The sequence below is a fragment of the Chlamydotis macqueenii genome, chromosome 1, assembly GCF_036417535.1.
Source record: "Chlamydotis macqueenii isolate bChlMac1 chromosome 1, bChlMac1.mat, whole genome shotgun sequence".
In the NCBI taxonomy this organism is placed as follows: Eukaryota; Metazoa; Chordata; class Aves; order Otidiformes; family Otididae; genus Chlamydotis; species Chlamydotis macqueenii.
This window is the reverse complement of record NC_141556.1, coordinates 54,289,574-54,309,915: the sequence shown is the minus strand read 5'-3', so window position 1 is coordinate 54,309,915 and position 20,342 is coordinate 54,289,574. Positions and strand designations below refer to the sequence as shown.

The window sequence follows — 20,342 nt, the reverse complement described above, 5'->3', positions numbered from 1 at the left end:
CCCATAGTACAAAGAATGCATGCATCCAGATCAGCACCTGACTGAATGACAGGTGTTGCAGGCACAGTTTTCACACCTTCCACTGTGGTAATCTCTAATGATCAAGAATTACCGAGAAGGGACTGAATCTATCTGACAAAGCTGAACAAGAGTTCTACAAGCAGGCTTGCTAACCTAATGAAGAAGACCTGAAACTAGTCACAGTAGGGAATGGTTGTCATAACCTGAAACTAAGGTACAGGAGGCAGTGAGGAAACACCTGGGGAACAGCATGACAGGGAAGGTGTTTGCTTGTCCTTTGTGACAAGCATCATGACTTAAGGTTCATAATCTCAGTTATCTGTAAACGAATGCAGCACAAGAAATAAGAGGAATTACTATTCCCTATACAACTGCAAAATTAGGATTTCATTTGCATTCATGAGTGTTGTGGTTTTGTTTAGTAAGGGGGGGCCTAAGGTGGCAGCTTCTGTAGGAAACTGCTAGAAGTTATTTCCCCTTTGTTCAGTGGACTCGGCCGAGCCTAGGGTGGACCTGCTGCTGGCCAAGGCCGAGCCGATTGGTAGCAGAATGTTCCGTGATAACGCCTCTGCGATAATGTATTTAAAAAGGGGAAAACAGAAAAAAAAAAAAAAAAAAGACAAGAGAAGATGTGAAGAAGCTGAGCGGGGGCAGAGGTGCAGAGGGGGAGGCGCAGGCCTCATGGGCCTTGCAGGCCTCACCCTCTGGCCTCTCGCCAGGTGGCTGACTGGGTCCAACTTGGCCCAGCCCGGCTGCAAGAATTGGAAAGGAGATGAGAAGTGAATAAGATGTAAAAAGGATCCTGAGAGGCGTCTGCCAGCCTGTTGTGAGGAACAGCTGCAGACGCCAAGGTCAGTGAAGAAGGAGGGGGAGGAGTAATGCGGCTCCTGGCCAAGATTCCCCTGCAGCCTGTGGTGCAGCCCATGGTGGAGCAGGTTGTCCCCCTGCAGCCCATGGAGGTCCACGGAGGAGCAGAGATCCACTTGGAGCCCATGAAGGACCCCGTACCGGGGGAGGTGGATGCCTGAAGGTGGCTGTGGCCTGTGGAGGGCCTGCTGGGGCAGCCGTTCTGGAGAGACTGCACCCGCGGAAGAGATGACCCACACCGGAGCAGTTTCAGGAAGGACTGTGGCCTGTGGGTGGGACCCCAAAACAGAGCAGGGGAGGAATGTGAGGAGTTCTTCCCCCGACCATGAAGCAGCGGCGTGAAACAACGTGTGATGAACTGACTGCAACCCCCATTCCCTCTTCCCCCCTGTGCCGCTCGGGGGGGGGAAGGGGGGGGGTAGTAGAGATAATGTTAAGCTTGGGAGGAGGGAGGGGTGGGGGGAGGTTATCTTGTTCTCTGTCTCATTATCCTGCTGTTTGTAGTAATAAATGAATAGTTTTCCCCAAGTCGAGTCTGTTTTGCCCGTGACGGTAACTTTAAGGACTTCTCCCTGTCCTTATCTCAAACCTCGAGCCGTTTTTCCTTATATTACCTCTCCCTATTCTCTCGGAGGGTGGGGGGAGTGAGAGAGAGACTGCGCAGTCTGGTCCCGATCGGGGCTGAACTACGACAGCGAGACACGGTGGCATAGCTGAAATTACTACGGTGCTGCAACAGATGAACGCAGTCTCTTCAGGAAAGTCCAGCTGGAAAGGGTGAGGAGTAGCTGTGCTTCATGCAAATGAGTGACCAGAGCTTTGCCATGGGACAGGTGATGAGCCAGTTGAGTGCTTGCGGGCAAGAAGAAGGTAAAGCAACACTGGCAATGTTGCGCTAAGCACTCACTACAGACTACTTGATCAAGAAAAGTCAATAGAGCCATCTCACACAATCACACACTTCATGGGTGTACCTTAACTGGAAGGGCTATATGATTGGGCACAATCCAGGTGGTTTCTGGAGTGTGCTGAAGACAATTTCGTGACACAGGCAATTGATGAGTCAACTAGGGAAGATGCTCTGTTGGGTTTGTTATTCATAAACAAGGAAGAACTGGTCTGGGACAGGAAGGTCAAGAGTAGGTTCACCTACATAAGACTGTGGAATGGAAACTCCTGTAAGAGGCCAGTAGGACAAATATTACAGCCGTTGCCCTCAGGACAGTAGATTTCATCTTATTCAGGACCTACTTGGTAGATGCCAAAGGGAGCTGCCCTGGAGAGCAGAAAGATCCAGGAGAGCTGGTTGTTCTCCAAGGATAGCTTCATCAAAGCATGAGAATGGTTCACTGCAATGAGCAGAATGTAGAGGAAGCTGGAAGAAAGCCAGGATGGGTGAACAGAGACCCAGAATAGAATCAAAGAATCATTATGGTTGGGAAAGATGTCTAAGACCATCAAGTCCAACCGTCAACCCAACACCACCATGCCTACTAAACCATGTGCCATGTCTACACATTTTTTTGAACACCTCCAGGGATGCTGACTCCACCACTTCCCTGCACAGCCTGTTCCAATGCCTGATCACTCTTTCAGTAAAGAAATTTTTCCTAATATCCAATCTAAACCTCCCCTGATGTAACATGAGGCCATATCCTCTTGTCCTATTACTAGTTATTTGGGAGAAGAGATCAACATCCACCTCACTACAACCTCCTTTTAGGTAGCTGTAAGACAGTGGTAAGATCTCCTCTCAGCCTCCTTTTCTCCAGACTAAACAGTCCCAGTTCCCTCAGCTGCTCCTCATAAGACTTGTTCTCCAGACTCTTCACCAGCTTTGCTGCCCTTCTCAGGACACGCTCCAGCAACTCAACGTCCTTCTTGTACTGAGGGGCCCAAAACTGAACACAGTATTTGAGGTGTGGCCTCACCAGTGCCAAGTACAGGGGCACAGTCACTTCCCTACTCCTGCTGGCCACACTATTCCTGATACAAACCAGGATGCTATTGGCCTTCTTGGCCACCTGGGCACACTGCTGGCTAATGTTCAAGCTGGCTGTCAACCTGCACTCCCCAGGCTTTTTTCTGCCCAGCAGCTTTCCATTCACTCTTCCCCAAGCCTGTAGTGTCACATGGGGTTTTTGTGACAGAAGTGCAGGACCTGTCTCTTGGCCTTGTTAAATCTCATGCAATTGACCTCCTGACAGAGCTCCAATGTGAAAAACAATTATACAGGAGGAGGAAGTAGGTGGAATACAGGGACACTGTCCAGTTGTGCAGGAATGGAATAAGAAAAGCAAAAGCTCAACTGGAATTGAAGCCAGTGAGGGATGTCAAGGTCAAGAAGGGCTTCTGTAACTACAGTGGCAGAAAAAAGAAGACTAAGGAAAATTGTGAGGTCACTGCTCATTGGAGCAGGGAACCTAATGACTGAGGACACGGAAAACGCTAAGGTACTCAACTTTTCTGTCTCCATTTTTCACTGGCAGGTTTCCCTCCTAAGTTCCTGAAAGCAGAGGGAGAAACCCTGGCAGAGTTTGCAGAAGTGAAATGCTATCCACAGTCAAGGAGATGAGCCAGGGCACGCTTAAGCCAGGTGGATATAGAGCAGTTCACAGGAACAGATGAGCTGTACCCAAGAGTGCTGAGCGAGGTAGGCTGCTGGCATTGTGAGGGCCCCCCTCTACCATTTTCATGGCAACCAAGGGAAGCTCCTGATGACTGGAAAAAGACAAATGTCACATCCATCTTCAAGACAGTCAAGGAGAATGACTCAGCAAAACTACAGGCTGGCTGCCCTCACCTGACATCTTGGGGAAGTTAGGGAAAAAAATACTCATAAGAAGCCACTGCCAGGCACGCAAAGGGGAGGAAGGTGACTGGGAGTAGTAAGCTTGGACTTACTAAGGGCAAATCACGCTGACAGACCTGGTAGCTTTTTAGAATGGGCTCAAAAAATTGGCATCAGTGGTATACAATCCAGCCACTGGCCTGGCACTAGAGGCAGCCCTCAGGAATCTGCTGATGCAGTTTATTGTATTTACTAACGACCTGGATGTGGTGGCAGGAGATCACACTTTGCAAGTTTGCAGATACAAACTAGGGGGAGTGGCAAACATTTTGTGGGGCATAGCTGCTATTCAGAGGCATGCCAACAGGCAGGAAAAATGGGCTAACACAAAGCATAGCAAGGGCAAATGCAAAGTCCTGCATCTGGTATAGAGTAACACTATGCAATAGGACAGGCTGGAGGCTGAGTGGCTAGAATGTAACTTTGTAGAACAGGGCCTTGATTCCTGGTGGAACACAATTTGAACATCAGTCAGCTGTGTGAAAAAAGTTCAATAGCATTTCAGGCCTTACTAACAAGAAATGTGTCCAGCAAGATAAGGGAAGTGATTCTCTTTTGTTCAGGACTTGAGAAAGCCTCATCTGGAGCACTATGTCTGTGTTTTGATCCCTAGGACTAGAAAGGCACTGACAAAACCACAGCAAGTCCAGCAAAGGGTCACCAGAAAGGTCAAGGGGATGAAGTGCATGCTATATGCGGAGCAGAAGACAAAACTGGTTTTCCTCAGCTTTAACATGTGAAGACTAATTGGAGACTGTATCACTGCTTTCTGTTACATAATGGGAAGGCAGAGAAAAGGTGGAGCCACTACTCTTTAAGGTGCACAGCATAGCAGTGGACACAAGCTGAAACACAGAAGATTCCAACGAAGCAGGAAGTTTTTCACTGTTGAGGTTGGTTGAATATTCGGCTACCCATGAAGAAGTTGTGGTATATCCGTACTTTGAGATGCACAAAAGTAAACTACTACGGTCTCTGAGCCATCCAATATGACTGGATCTGATTTGAGCAGGAGGTTGGAATAAAGACCATCAGAGGGTTGAATTAAAATTACTCTGCAATTCCATCATCTTCCCTGTTGATCTTTCATGTACCTTCTCCAGTTCTGCAGCATGTTCTTTGAGATGGGCAGGGGAAGGAAACACAAATATACAGAAAATTTAAGAGCTTGGTGTCCCACAGTGAAGTTCTCCTCAACTTCTTAATTCATTTCCAGCATTCTTAATTTGCTTTCTTCAACTGCAACTGTATCAATGTTTTCACTATCCTGGAAGACTCTTCTTGAGTGCTGAGTCAGTTCTGTCTTCTCATCAAGTTACGAACATTTTCATACTCATCTGTACCACTCTGTAGTTAGGCACAACGAGTTTTATCTGCCATTTTTATACTCTAGTCATTCAGCACTGTAAGATTCTTCTACAGCTTGTCATAATATCATCAGCAAACTGTCACCTTGCTAGTCACCCTTCATGTTAGGTAAATTATTAATTCTGTTGCACAGCACAGTCTCTGGAACAGATCACCCTAGATGTACTTTCCAATCTTCAGATGATTATTTCTTCCATGAAGACTTTCCATCTGATGTGAAGACAGCTCAGTTTCCAAAAGTTCTTGGCAAGAAATCATTTGTGTTTGGATATCCAAAAATATTCAAATACCTCAATCAGGTTTTCCTTGTCATTTGTTTGTTTACTTACCTGAAGAGCTCCAAGGTTTTCTAATGTATGATCTTCCATTACCAATATCTTAAGTGCCAACACAGCTATTATATTTACTAATTCGACTTGAGAAAAAGATCCTATTAATCTGTCCATTTGAAGAAAGTCTTCTAGTACCATTCTTTACATTGTTGTTTAGTCATGCTGGCTTTCGCCTGGGCTTTTTGAAAACTTTTTAATTGAGCAGCTTCCATCTGTGCCTCCAATAAAGAATCTTCAATTGATCTCAATACCGTCTCCACAGATTTAATTCTCATAGATTCTTTCCAAAAGCTAATTTTTACCTTCTGAGATAACTCTGTTTTTCATACAATGAAACCTGTTTTCTCATACAATAGTTTCCTGCCCCTGCAACCTCTCTGCTATTATCTTTGTTACTGAAACACTGAAATGGGTGACAGGACTGCAAAATTTTGTTATTAATACCACATTAATTTCAGTAGAAAGTGGGTCTCCAAAAGATTTGTTTTAAATATTTCACACACAATGCATTATTCAGAAAAATTTAAATTCCCTTCTCTGCAACTTGATGGACAAGCTTTATGAAGCTTAGAAGGCAGAAACTAACAGGTGACTGCTCATTAAGGACAGAACATACTTCACAGTGGCCAGTTTCCATTTCATGAACAGTCTCAGTTACAGCCATGCAAGTGTAAAAGTCATAAACCGTTCTAGCCAATAAATAAAATAACCAGTCAAGAGAATACGTCCCATCACCAAAACTGAAAATCTGAAAAGAATGTTGCTGGATACAATCATTTTAGACTTCTACAAACTGTAGTTCAGTATTTAATATTCACTTCAGCCTCTTTGTTCCAGAGCAAAAACTCCTCTGTGACCACACTGTGTTTTCTCACCGGGTAAGATTAAAAAAGCAACTCTGACATCCTAATTTCATTTATCTCCAGTGAAAGAACCCTTAAACTGCAGTAAGAACAAGGATCATCAATTTATTTATAATGTACATTTTATAAAAGGGACTTGCAACACACCAATTTTGGCACAAGTACACACAACGTTCTTTCTCCCTGTGCCCCACTTCGCCCCAAAAAGTTTCTGTTAGACTTTAATTGCACAACAGCAGTATCACTTTTGCAATCTCACTGCAACACCTAACACCTAAATAAGATCCTTAGAAGGATCTACCTTATGGAACCTACCTTTTCCCTTTCTAGCTGGTATAAAGTTAAAGGTAAATACCAGAAAGGAAGAAAGAGTACAAAATACGGCTGAAGAGACATTCTTATCTCCCTTTCTCTAGTTGTTTAGAGACTGAAGACTCAGAACGCCATCACACATTAGTGAAAGACACAGTTTCATCATTACTGAGACAAGACTTGAGAAACTATGGTTACTAACTTCCTAGAAACTGAAAGACACCTGAATCTTGTTTAACCTATGGAATTCGTACCCAGTCAAGCATGTTTGGGTTAGCATGGTCATAATTTCATATCAACCTATACAATGGGGGAAGGGGGGGAAGCCCCAAGATAATTTGAAACTATTACAGATAAAATAGCAGTGTCCACTTATCTGTAAATTATTCACCTATTGTATTTTCAGAATTGCAATAGTATGACAAAGTATGACAAGTATGTCAAAAAAATAAATATGCTTACAAAACTGTATAATAATAATAGACTACAGAGGACATCCATACATCTTCTGCTAACTACATGAAGAGACTAAAGTATCAGCCTCCTACACTTAATGCTTTGAAATGTTTATCAGTTAGCATAGTTATCAGATAAAAGTTAGATAAAATCCACTATGAGTTAAATGAATAACAGCTATATGGCATGAAAACCATACATAACTTGTGATTTTCATGAAATATTTCCAATATTGTCTTTTGATGAAAAAAAAAAAATTTGAATCAAACACGACCTGTGGCATGTCTTGATTACCAGCATGTTTTCTTTCTTACTATTTATTTGCAAGTTAAAGAAAGCTGAAATCCTCTCTTTCCCTCAAAAACAGTAAATGAACACATTTCTCTTCCCACAAATCTTTCTGTTCATCTCTGGCAATTACTCATCTTTCTTCTTCTTCTACCAATCACCCCAGTTTGCAAAGAGCAGGAGAACAAAACCTAAAAATAATCAGATCTCAAAGATGACACTTTTTTGATGTTATTTTTTTTTCCCCCTGGGCCTCAAATTCCGCCCCTGAAAACTGTGAGACTATGTAACACAGAATTGTTGGGTAAGACTGCCTTTTTGATTTAGAAACAAGTCACAAGTGTGTTATTCTAAGAAATTAATAAAATCCCAGACTTCAAAACTATCAATTTAGAAAATTCTTACCTGTAAGACTTGACTTGTTTGGTAGTATCATTTCAGCACGTTCCTCCTTCTCCTCACAGGGATCCTCTTCATCAGACAGTACTAAGAAAGCCTCTTTTGGCAGACTTTCATTGCTTTCCTGCTTGGATGGTGAACCCAAACAGTTGTCCATTTTCTCTTCTAAATCTGGGACTGTGTCATCCACTGGAAGCAGAGAACTTTTGGAAAAACAGCTCAGTTCATCTTCAGCAGGTGCTAGTTTTTCCAAAATTGGAATAATTTCATCTGTTTCCATACAGTCAGTATTGTCCAAGATACTTTCACTTGGCTCATCCATTGTCTTCTGAACAGTAGATTCTGAAAGACCTGCAGTGCAGTCTTGTTTGTCCTTTGGCTTCTGGTCACCTTCCATAGTGCTAGAGACGGCTTCTTCTCCAACAGCATCTTCAACAGTTACTTGTTCAGTTCTCTTTTCCTCACTAGATGAATTAGAACTAATAGTTAAGTCATTTGTTTCTCCCTTCTCTTCAGAAGAATCACTAATCTCATGGATCAATTTACTTGCACCTTCTGATGGGCTATCACTCTCTCTTTGGTCCAGGTGATCTTTTGTATTATTTCCTTCATGGAAGTTATTTTTATTGCTACCAAGTACTCCATTTTCAGCCTCACATGCCAAAGCAGCATCAGTACCTTTATCTTGCTCAGGAGTAACACTCTGTGGAGACAGTGTTAGAGGTTTGGGTTCTATGTCATTGACTATGTTCCCTGCCCTACTTTCGGGGCTTCTGGCTTCACTAATTTCATCAGAAGCCTTTCTTTCTTCTCCAGAGTTACCACACAAGTCCACCAGGCCATTAACTTCCCTCTTATCCTCCACACAGTCTGTATTGCTTAAAGGGGAATTTAAATCAGAATCTCCATTCTCATGCTTTCCATTTAACAGTTTAACTTCAGTTGTCTTCAACAGCTCCTCTTTAACCTTATACACAGCTTCAAGCTGTTGTCGATCACTTACTCTCATTGTTTTTCGTGCTTTAAATACTTTTTTCTGAGGTTCATCTGTGCTATCCATCTTGACCCTTAAAAAAAAAAAAAGTTCAGAAAGAACTGTGAAGGTAACAATTTGTTATCATCATATTAGTGTCCCTAAGAAAGACTGTAGCATTTAGCACATTTTAAAGCAAATCGGTTTAACTATATCTACCAAATGTACACCTGACAACACACTTACATTTTGTTTGTCCTCAGGAAAAGTGGATACACCTTTCTACATACGCTGCACAAACACACGTATGCAAAGATCACTAAGATCACACTATAACATTATGCAGTAATATTGCACGTACACATTTTAGACCAGTCATCTCGTAGTATTACTAGAGCAAAGCCACATGAGGTTTTCCGGCCAGAAACAGATATTGTGCTAATGTAGAAGTCAGGAGCCTCTCTTCTCATTAAGAAAACCCCTATTCCTGGTCCCACCGTTTACACTTATCTTTTTAAAACGATATAATTTCACAAGTTTCAAATAGAATTAACAGCTGGGGTAAATGACAAAATTTTTGTATCACGTAACTTTTAAGAAAATGCCAATACATTTCTATATTTTCTGAATGTATAATTAAGACACTTTTTTTTCTGATGTATAGATAAAACAGACCTTCATCCTCCACACTTATACAACGGTCAACTGAACTCGGATTTTCAGAACACTTTCACTCAATTTGCAATATTATTTTACCAAGACCATTTGTGCTCATAAAAACTAGTTTCTGTAGCTCCTTTTTAAAAAAATTCCCTTTTCAAGGAAAACTGATGTTTTTGCCCTCCATATTGTACTCACTCCATTCACTCAAACATGAAGAAAAATTAAGTATATTAATATACAAAAAATTAAGAAAAATAATGTTCAAAAAACCTACTTTATCAAATCAATACATTGAGTTAAATCCAGCATTACCTAGGAAGTCAAAATAATTTTGTTGAAATACAACAAAATATTATTTCATTTGTTTCCATTAAACAAAACAAAAAAATCCATAGGTATTTTTAAACTATGTATTCCTCCCCATGTTTTAGGACCAAGTTTTAAAGTATTAGATACAATAATATACTTCAGAAGCAGGAAGCAATTAAGGAACTTGTTATATCCTAAATGAAAGTCAGCAACTAAGATCTTTAATCAGCTGATGCTAATTAATATGGCTCTACTGAATCTACGACACCATCGTAGATACCGCTGTCTACGATACTGCTCTTCTAAAGTTTCTCAAAGCATGCAAAAATTCACTTGGGTAACAGTAGTTAAAAGATATTACAGCAAGTAGAACAAAGAAAGAAAATAAATCAGGCAGTTATCCCTATATGAATTTCATTTTCTTTTTTTTCCACAAGCATCAGATATGCAAATCTTTACACCATTGATACAGCAAAATTATTACACAAGTGATGCATTTAAAATATTCAGCACAGTTCACTTTGCATCTTCTCCCAGTGCACTTTTATTCACAGAGCTGAGAAATCCACTAATAAACAGCATTTTGTCTTTTCAGGTGGGGTAAAAAATTCCTTTGATTTTGTGATAAAAAAGCATGACTACCGCCAACACTAGCTCAGATCAGCAATGGTTTTCTACAACTAAGTCGTAAAATTCACCAGAGATTCCACAGCCTCTAAGTAACAGTTTGGCTCCACCCTCTTTGTAACTAACTCTGCCTACAAGTTTTATTTAGGCAGCTCTAAGATTGCCCTTCAGCCTTCTCTTCAGCAGATTAAATTTGTCAAGCTCCCCTAGTAGGTCATCGTAGGTCACACACTTTAGGCTCCTATTATTTTGGTAGTAATCTGCTGGATCCCTCCTAGTTTACTTGGAATAGTCTGTTTACAAAGGCAATTATTTAATATTTATGCACTACCCAACTAGAATATTCTACGATAAGACATGAATATACATTCTCAGGTACAATATGAACTCAACTATCAAGACAAACTCTAAACCTTAAGGCTTCTTTTACACTTAGTTAACATGACCTTAGAAAAATATGGGCAAAATAGAAAGCAACGTATTTTTTTTCCCGATTTGCATTTCATATTAATGTAAAATTAAGATTCCCTTCCACTTTATTTCAGTTCTTTTCTGCACAACAATCTAGAATCCTCATATTTGAGTAGCTGATGGTGCTTAAATAACACTTTGATTCACACCTCAAGAAGAGATGAACAAATCTTCACAGAAAGTTGTTTCAGCTCTATTTACAGACTCTCAATGATACCATCAAGACATGAATTTTTGCCAGTCTGAAATAGATTTTCTGAACAGGTTTGTCTGCCACTGCATTGCCACTAGTGGGAGCAAAATATAACAACTATAAAAACACTGATCTGAAACACCAGTTTAAGTGTTTTTAGAAAATCTTCTCATCACATAACCATTTCTGGTCAGATGCAATATGAACTCTAGGTGTTGACATGTCGATGTCCTTCCAGAGCTGTCCACGTGCTAAATACAGTATCTTCATATTCCTCCACAAGATAATACATTTAACACAGTAATTCTAATCCTGAAGTTAGGAGAAGCATATAAAACTCCCTAGTATTTCAGAAGCACGCGTGCAGCTTTCAAAAGCACATCTCCCTTCCTTCTTCCCAAAAACTTACAGTGTAAAGCATGGTTTTTTTTCCACATCACTATAAAAGCATGTATCACACTGTCACGGAATACTGATCATCGTACTCACGTTCCATGCACATAATCCCTTACAACCAACACGCATGATGTTAGAGATGTGTATCTTGAACCAACACCAAAAAATTCCAAGCTTGGCTCACCTTGAACAATTTCAAGACCTCCTAATAGGCAACTAGTTAGTGAGAGTCTTCTGTTAACGTAGCAGAAGGATAGAGGGCCTTTGTATCAAAGTTAAGATAGAGAAGTAGTTTGATCTCCCAGACTCCAACGCTTTCTTTTATAAACATTACTCAGGATTTTAAAATTCTTATTACAAATTTTACAATCCTACTTTTCCTATGACCAAAAGATATACTAATAATTAATAAAATGTTCACAGACAAGTTAAAATCAAATTAAGAAGTGCATCACTTGAATAATCATAAAATATAACTTCTATTAGTATTTTCTGCTCTAGTCTCCTTAATCTAAGCAGTTTTTCATTCATATTTTTAACATAAAATAAAATAAATACAGAGTAAAAGAAAGGGCACTTCCTTAAAAAGGAATACCTTTATACTGATGTGTCCTTACTTTTTTTCTTAAAAAAAAATACCGAACGAATAAGCTTGTATTTCTAATATATTTCAAAACTATGATTACTTTATATCTCATGATATTATCCAAAACCTAATTTAAAAACAAAGCTCTAATACAGTTCTACAGTGAACCTGTACAAAAAAAGGCTTCTCAAAATTCCACTGCGAGATGGTTATTTGAGTGACTCATGCATATTTGCAGCTCAATCCCACAACCATTTGCAACTAAAGGAATATCCAATAAAAGCTACTGTAAGTGACAAAATTACAAGCATAGATGAGATTAAAAGACGATCATTAGTTAAAAGCTAAAATGGATCACTGCAGGCCAGCCTTGAAGCGTTTCCAGCCACACCCACAAGGGAGCACACTGCAGCCAGTAACAGATCCCATGTGAGAGCCCAGTGAAACAAGAAACAAATAAATTTGTAACCACTCCAGGCAGGCTGGGTCATATTGGTGCAAGCCAATCAGCAGTCATCTGATAAATACTGTCTTTCAAAGAGCAAGTACCGAGCAGGTTACGTGAATTCAGTCTTGCAAAAATAAAACATTTAAAACCAGTAATGTTCTAAATAAGTGTGTGTTGGTAGTCTCCCTTACTGCTTAACATTTAACACAAAGTTTATCTATGTTTGCTATGCACTTCCCTCATCTGATGCTTAGGTGTTTTCAGTTTTTACTCATCATGTGACCAAATCACAAGAAGGAAATGAGTGGCCAGGCACCAAGCCAACAGAGGGGCATCTTTTATTTCAAAGAAAGGCATTTGTACAGAACAGCACAAAATGACTCCTGCATGTACAGCTAAGTGTGTAAGGGTTAAATGCTGTAAATAAGGTGCTAGGTTTTCGGTTTTTTTAAAACAAAACAAAACATAATTATAAAATGTGAAACACCAACACACTCAAAGACTGTGTGTATTTGTTTAGATAACATTTATGAAAACTCCCTTTTTCATTTTAAGTTTGAAATTCATATATACTTCAGCATGCGAGGCATGAATACACGATTAGGCACGTCCCTCCAATAATATCTGGATATTTCTTTCTCATGACCAAATATGTGCTATATGGCAAAACCAAAATGTGTCAGTGCAGCTAGGAATACGTGGAGGACTCCTCTCTCAGCCAATTAAAAAAAACTTTTCCCTCTACTTCCTTATTTTTTTATTATTACTACTCTGTAGAGAGGTCGCAGCTCAACGCAACATAGGGAGGCATTAGTTTAGCTGCTATGGATTAGCCTATAATCGTGTGCTCGAAAGAGCAGCCCCAGAGCTGCTCCCAACGTGGGCCAATCAGCAAGCAGCTGCCTGAATCCTGCCTGGTAACAGGCAGCAGACAAAGAGAAGGTCATGGAAACATTGGGGGGGGGGGGGGGGGGAGCTGGAATCTAAACAATAGCGCACAATGGGGTTTGGATAATATCGTCAGTCTAGAACAGCACTGGCAGAGGGTTCCTGGAACGCACGTGGTGCTCGCCAAAAGCACCACAGCCACAAAACGTTTGCCAAAGCACAGGAACTACATGGAGGAAGTAAAGCCTTTCGATCATGAAGATCAGTGCTCAAATAAGCAAGTCTACACAAAACGTAGCCTCGCCAAATCAAGGAAGGCGAGGCAGCAAATGGTCAGGAGCATTTTGTTCTAGATGGAGAGTTCCAGAGAACGAAAGTGGTGAACAGAACCTACCTTTCAAGTGCTGGTTCATAAAAAGCAGTTTTCGGTTGAAATCCTCTATAGCAATTATTGACAATAAAAATTGTCAAAAAGTGAAAAATTATTAAAAAAACCCCCCAACTTTGTGATCTAGTCTTGCAGAACATGTGCTGAAATAATGTGACAATAATTTGTTTCTCTACCACTAACACAAGTCTACGAACACAAGACACACACCACCAACCTACTGAGATCCACGTACAACTGCGCCTTTATTTTCAAAATGTAATAAACAAAGCAGAGGTCATATAAGTGCAAATATTATTTTTTCTAGCATCCCACAGATGATTTGCCTTTTCCTTCCTTTTAGGCTAAAATTATGTTACTGTTGGCTAAACGAAGTGAAAGAAGAAGGTGCCGTTTTCTGAGGAGTAATTACGTCACCACCCTGTCCTATTTCACCTAGGGCACATACAGCAAAACAAGGTCCATTGTAATATAAAAACAAAACAAAACAAAAATCACCCAAAAAAACCCACCAAACCCCAAACAAAGAAAATCCAACTGTGGCTTATTTTCGCCCCCCTCCCTCCCGTGCTGAACACCCAGCGCTGAGGTCCGCGGTGCCGGGAGCGAGCGGCGCCCTCCCCCGCAGCACGGCCCTGCAATTTCCCCAGCGCACACGAGGGGGAGCCCGCGGCCCCTCCCCGCCAGCCCCCAGCCCTCGCCTCGGCACTGCGGGGGAACGGAAGCCAGCCCCCGCACCCGATTGGCTGGGAGGAGCTGCAGCACGGCAGCCAATCAGGCAGCAGCTCCTTAAATTCTACCCAGCAACAACCCCCCCAGGAACTCGGCCGGGGCATGAAGGCGAAGAGGGGGGCGGGCTGCGCAGGCTTGTGTCACACGAACAGGGTTTCGCAAAGAGCCGGTAAGTGACGTAGGAGAAAGGTAAGGGTTGTCAGTCTGAGACCTGGAGCTGCGCAAGAGCGCTAGCCCAGGAGTGCACAGCATGCAGCGCGTGCACAGCCGCAATAACGACGCAGCGCTTAATGTGCAGGAGCATTTTTAGGCTGTTTTAAAGACTACTGAATTTCTGTGATGGTAAACGTTGAATCATAAAAACCCCTGAGGTCCAACCCGGGTTCACATACGGCAGCTGTTAACCTTTCTCCAAATACCATGCAGTGCCCACGCTTTTCTAGTATTCCAACAGAAGCATCAAAATCGGTGTTTTTTCACAAGTGCAATACGAATTCTGCCTTCAGAGTAGAGGCCATTATCCCCCATGCTCGCGCTCTGTCTTTGGAGGAACCAGTTCCGTAAGACATTAATCCCACACATGTATCTATGCCTACGAAAAACACCCAAATGTATGGTTACAGGCTTGGTAAACCAGAGTAAATTCACGGTACGGTTTTTCAAACAGGCTGTATGGTTTTCTGTACCATACTTGACTGACAACTTCATGTTCAAACTTGAGCCACACCCTCGTCACATTGGTGTCACAGTGAATTAAGCAGCTGTCCTGTGTCTTCTCTACCTCCAGAGCACAACACTGCCTTTGACTTTGGCTCAAGAACCTGTTTCTCACACTAAATTAGTAATTTTAGACTTCTTTTCCCACGAGGCTGCCATGCCTCATGGGAAAAATGGATTTCTCATGGGGAAAAAAGGACTGTCAGGTCCATTTACACAACTAAGATCTTGCCTCCACTGGTGGTTTTGCAGAATTGTCCTTACATGGTTCATCAGTTTATGCCTTGGTAAATACTACACATAAAAACCAGACATTTGAAGACAGAACGGAAAACAAGCAAGTTGTCTTTCCTAGACAACTTCAAATTAAAATGCATACTCCAGTTAGACTTATACAAGCAACTTAAGTGCCTTAAAAATACCTGCTCTTCAGCAAGTAAAGCTTAAGCTCATTCTCCAACAAGAGTTCTGTTTCTTTCTGTAAACTGAATTTTAACAGCCATTTAGGACATTAAACCAGTAAAACTACTTGAGTAGAACTCAGCCAGAGCAACAGTGGTAGGTCATGTGTATTCTTACTTCCCACAAGTGTTAGAGATTTAAACTTTTATCAACAGCTCAAAACATAAGCTTTCAATTTAGCTGAGATCTCCAAACACTGAACAAGTACTGCTGTTTGAAATATCTGTAACAACAAAATTGAGCTTTCTTACAGATGGACTTTTAGCAGAAGCTACAACACTAAGTATGTTCCTTTCTGTAAAAACCAGATTTACTAAAGTGTTATATGAAATTGAATTTGTGCATTTTAAGATACATTTGTGGAATATTTTTATTATACACGGGTTAAATGTTATATTGCAGTTCCATCTTTGGCACAGGATTAACAGTTACAATTACCCTTAAAGATGAGAAGCTAATAATTCCACAGAAGTGGACACTATCTGCCAAAACACATTTACAATTAAAAAGTTATCCAACTTCTGATACTCCAAACTTAAAAATCTGAACAACTGGAATTAATGATTCATGTACATGCAGACCAAAAAATACGAGGAACTCTGGAAAAAAAAAAAAAAAAAAACAAACACCAAAACCTTTAAAAAAAAAAAAAAGCGGGATGTTCTGCTTATGTTTAGGCTTTTCTATGCACTATGAAATACAGTAATTTTTCCTTTTATAGGTGAAAATTCAAGTGAAAATTCAACAGGCTAATGTAAGGAGAGATCATTAATGCATGCAGAGCTGCATCCTTTTAAGACAGATCTCTTTCTAATGAGAAAAAAAATATATATATACTTAACCCTTACCATTCTCTAAAGTATTTTCTAAACTAGTTCACACATTACATACAAACTCACTGTAGTGATGTAACCTTGGCTTGCACACTGTTGCAACTTGGTGACAATCAGACTTCAGAGGAGAGCTGTCTGATGACAACAATGTTCCCTTCAGGTCACTCCTCAAATGCCCGAAGAAACAGGAGTGGGAAAGAAACTTGCAACAAAGAAGGCGATGCTGCATTAAAATGTTATTAAGTGTCTATCATACATACAAGTACTTTTTACAAGCTTTTTTTTTTTTTTTTCAAAGATTGCACTTTCTCAGTAACAGAAGAGCAACAATTTAACACTGAACTAAACCAGCAGTTGATTAGCGGGCTGTGGGAACCTGCTGTTCTATGAAGCATTATCAGTGTTTCCTCCAGGGAAGATATCCTTTCTCAGGAGGGGCAGAGCACCTGCTACCTCGCTTGCTTGTTCCGCGCCAGTCCTTCCCCACACAGAAGTCACTGCTGAACTCCACCAAAGGCACCTCCTCGGACTGGAGGAGGCGGGTCTCCAGTACGTGAAGGGATCAGCTGTTTCATAATTGTATCTAACTGAAGCCTGGTAGGGGCTTTTTCATAATCTGTAGATTTTGGGGGCAGGGAAGGCTGTTTGCCTCTTTTCGACGTGAAATGATGTATTTTCTCCCTGTGAGTGTCTCTGGGAGGCCCCCGCGGCCACCCTGCCCCACCACCAGCCCCCAGGCCGGCACAGCCACTCTGCCCCCGCCTGCAGGCCGGAGGAATGAGGGAAATTTGCATACCCGCTGGGGATTGGCTGCGGCAGACCTGCTTTGCATAAACCAATCCGCAACCGCGAGGCGGAGCCACCCCGGGAGGTCCCTGCAAATCCGCCCGGCAACCGGATAAAAATAGAACGGGCACGTCACCGAGACGGGGCGCGATGCAGCGCCGCCCCGGTTGTGACGTCCGCACGCACGAGAAGACGCCTCCCGCCGAAAGGCGCGGCCGGCACGCTGCCGCTGCCCGGGCGGCGCGGGGCCAGCGCAACTGCGAACACGAGGAGCGACAGGACAAGCGGCCTTCAAACTCGGTGCCAAAAGCAGGAGCGCTGCATGCGGGCGTGGCACGCCTACTCGCTCAGGGTTTTTGTGTGTTTTGGTTTTGTTTGTTGTTGTTTTTTTTTTTTTAAATAGAAAAAAAAAATTCTGAAGCACCACATTCTCTTTTCAAATCAAAACATGAACTGTTACATAATCTGCACATTTTCTTCTTTCTCTCCTTCATCTGTAAGCAAGCATGAACAGAAACCATCTTTCTTACTTTGCTTAAGCGTCCCACGTCAGTTTGGTGACACGAAAATTGAGTCATCCACCCCACCGCAACAGATGTCATTGAATAGTCAAACATGGACGCTCCCATCCGAAATCAAAGACTTCTTTCTGGGTCCCGAGTCAACCCTTGGTAAGGCACACCTCACCAGAGGCACACCTGTACAATCTGTGCACTCAAACTAAAGAGAGAGTGGGATTTGGAAAGGCTGGCAGGCTGAACCAAGAAAAGAAACTGTGTAAATATATAAGGCACCTTGAGAACAACAACAAAATACAAAACAGGGGTAAAGCACACAATTTTAGAATTATTACGTAAATGCATGTTATATTATGAATAAATGCAGCAGTGATGTACTGTACCATTGTACATCATTTACCATTTTCCATCTACAAAATGGGCATCACCTACACAAGTTTGATCTTCAGTACTACTGAAATGACGGCATAAACTCTCGCGACAGCAGCAGGAGTAGAGCGGTCTCTGTGCTTTCCTACCTGCCACGTCTGCCCCCAGGTTTCTGTTTCATGGAACCGGCTAAAGGCAAGTGAAAGCTAACACTGAGAGGAGTGAGAACAGGACCCAACACACGGGGCGTGTACGGCCGCCTAAGCCGGGTCTTCAGCAGCCCAAAAGGCACCATCTGACACTCAAAGTATACATAAGCACAGCTGGTACATCAGAATGTACGAATTTTCTACAAGGCTGTCACAAATAAGGAGGAAAGGAAGAAAGGCAGCCAATGCAGATGGTCAGTGACCACTGACAACAGCTGATAGCTTTTGAATGACTTGACAAAACAGAATCACAAAAATTAACCAGAAATCTCAAGTAGAGGGTTAAAGTGAAGGAAGACAAAAATTTGAATTTAAGAATTCTTCAAAATAACATTAGAATAAAAAATTTTTAAAAATCAAGTTTCTTCTAAAGGCTACAATTTACTGATACTTTATTACCCGTACCTACTGTTGGAACTATTTGTCACAAGCATCCATCTTTAAGGAAAGGGAACTCATTCCATGGATGTTTGCTAGCTACTGCTAAGAAATTTTACTAGCAACTGTGCCCCCCTTGCTCACAGGATGGTTATTAATTAATCAACAGAGGCTAAATGTTTTCCAAAAGAAACTGATGTTGAGGAAGGACAAGGACTGAAAAACTTATCAATCTAATACTCTATTCATTACTAGATACAAGAGAAAAACAAAAAAAAAAGCTGTTAACCAACTGTATTAATACACTAAGAACCTTAGATAATGCAAGTAATTTATGTTTTGACAACGATAAGCAGTCACCCTCTAATAAATTTCTATGGCAGTCAATTTCTTATTATACCAAGCATAGAACAGAATAAGATTTATTTACCCTAGTAAAAGTGTACAGCAGCAGATTAAATTCTCTTGGGTCAATGGGCAGACAATTATTTTTTGTATTTGCTGCTAGGCAAAGATTTGTCACATCTCAAACTTGTAAAGACTTGTAAGAAAAATGACCCAAGGTATTACCCAAACTGCACTTTAAACGTTTCATAATCAAACACGTAAGCAATCACAGCACAGATGATTCTTCAACTTAAGCATGCTTAGAACAAGCTCTGCAGACAAAGATTGCCAGACTTAAATTATTTAATTCTTTGCTAAACTGACCAAAGAACAGAAAGCAGAAAGTGGACAAAGACAACGTGGTTTCTTTATGTCATTCCAATCATGGAAATAAACATTAAGAACAATATTACTAGTTCTGAAAGCGGGTTTGATAGCAAAAGTAACGTGAAACGGTAGTGATTCTTGCTATATTCTTCCTTTCTAGCATCTTCAACATACCCACCTTGTGTCACTACACCTGCTGCACAGCCTTATAAACTCCCTATACTGTTTGCCTGAGTTGTTGAGACCAAATGCAACATCTTAGATGTAATTGTTACAATACAGAAGACTTTTCTCCTTAGTATCTTCTTGCCACACTTTTAAAATACAAGTCAGTATAAATTTTGAAAAAATGCTACATTAGTTTTAAGTGGCACAGTTGTATACATTTGCATCAGCAGGACCTTAAGCAAGCAGCAAAGTACGATATGCCCTACTGATTTCTGAGGCGCTGCCTTACACCTAATGCCAATACACCTCATGCCAACTCCAGTTACATAGTCTGAGAAACAAAGATATTTGAACAAAAACAAAGGAGGACCAGAAGAATGTCCTGAAAGTAATCACTCAGTAGACAGGAAAATCCTTTTGTACTTGGTTCTTTAAAAAAAGTATTCTTCCTCTCGATGTTTTTGAATGAACATTAATAACAAAATTGCATCCACTCCACATTACGTGTGCCGATATTACCTTACACACTATACAGTCATGTTTGCGTATGAAGGATGAAATAAAGCAAGAATATGACGCAAGCACTGGTGAGGTGGCATGCTAACTCAGACCAGGGACCTCAGCCACATTAAAGCTAACCTTTTAGTTTGACCCAGCAAAGCAAAACAACCCAGCAAGTGAAGAAAGCCTCAGCTCAGATCAGATCAGTTGTCTGATGCTATTAACCACATCGCTGCTTTTAACACTTAAGCCAGCA

General features: G+C 41.2%; 1 protein-coding gene across 10 annotated transcripts in view; it reads right to left on the bottom strand.

Annotated features, from left to right (window-relative positions):
* ATF7IP (activating transcription factor 7 interacting protein) overlaps nucleotides 1-20,342 on the bottom strand; it is a 110,987-nt gene that overhangs the window by 44,945 nt on the left and 45,700 nt on the right. For all 10 annotated transcript variants that reach the window (XM_086751576.1, XM_086751611.1, XM_086751622.1 and 7 more), the window contains one exon: nucleotides 7,764-8,824. In XM_086751576.1, coding sequence (XP_086607702.1) covers nucleotides 7,764-8,817 — 1,054 coding nt within the window. In that variant the 5' untranslated portion in view covers nucleotides 8,818-8,824. The remainder of the gene's footprint in view (nucleotides 1-7,763; nucleotides 8,825-20,342) is intronic.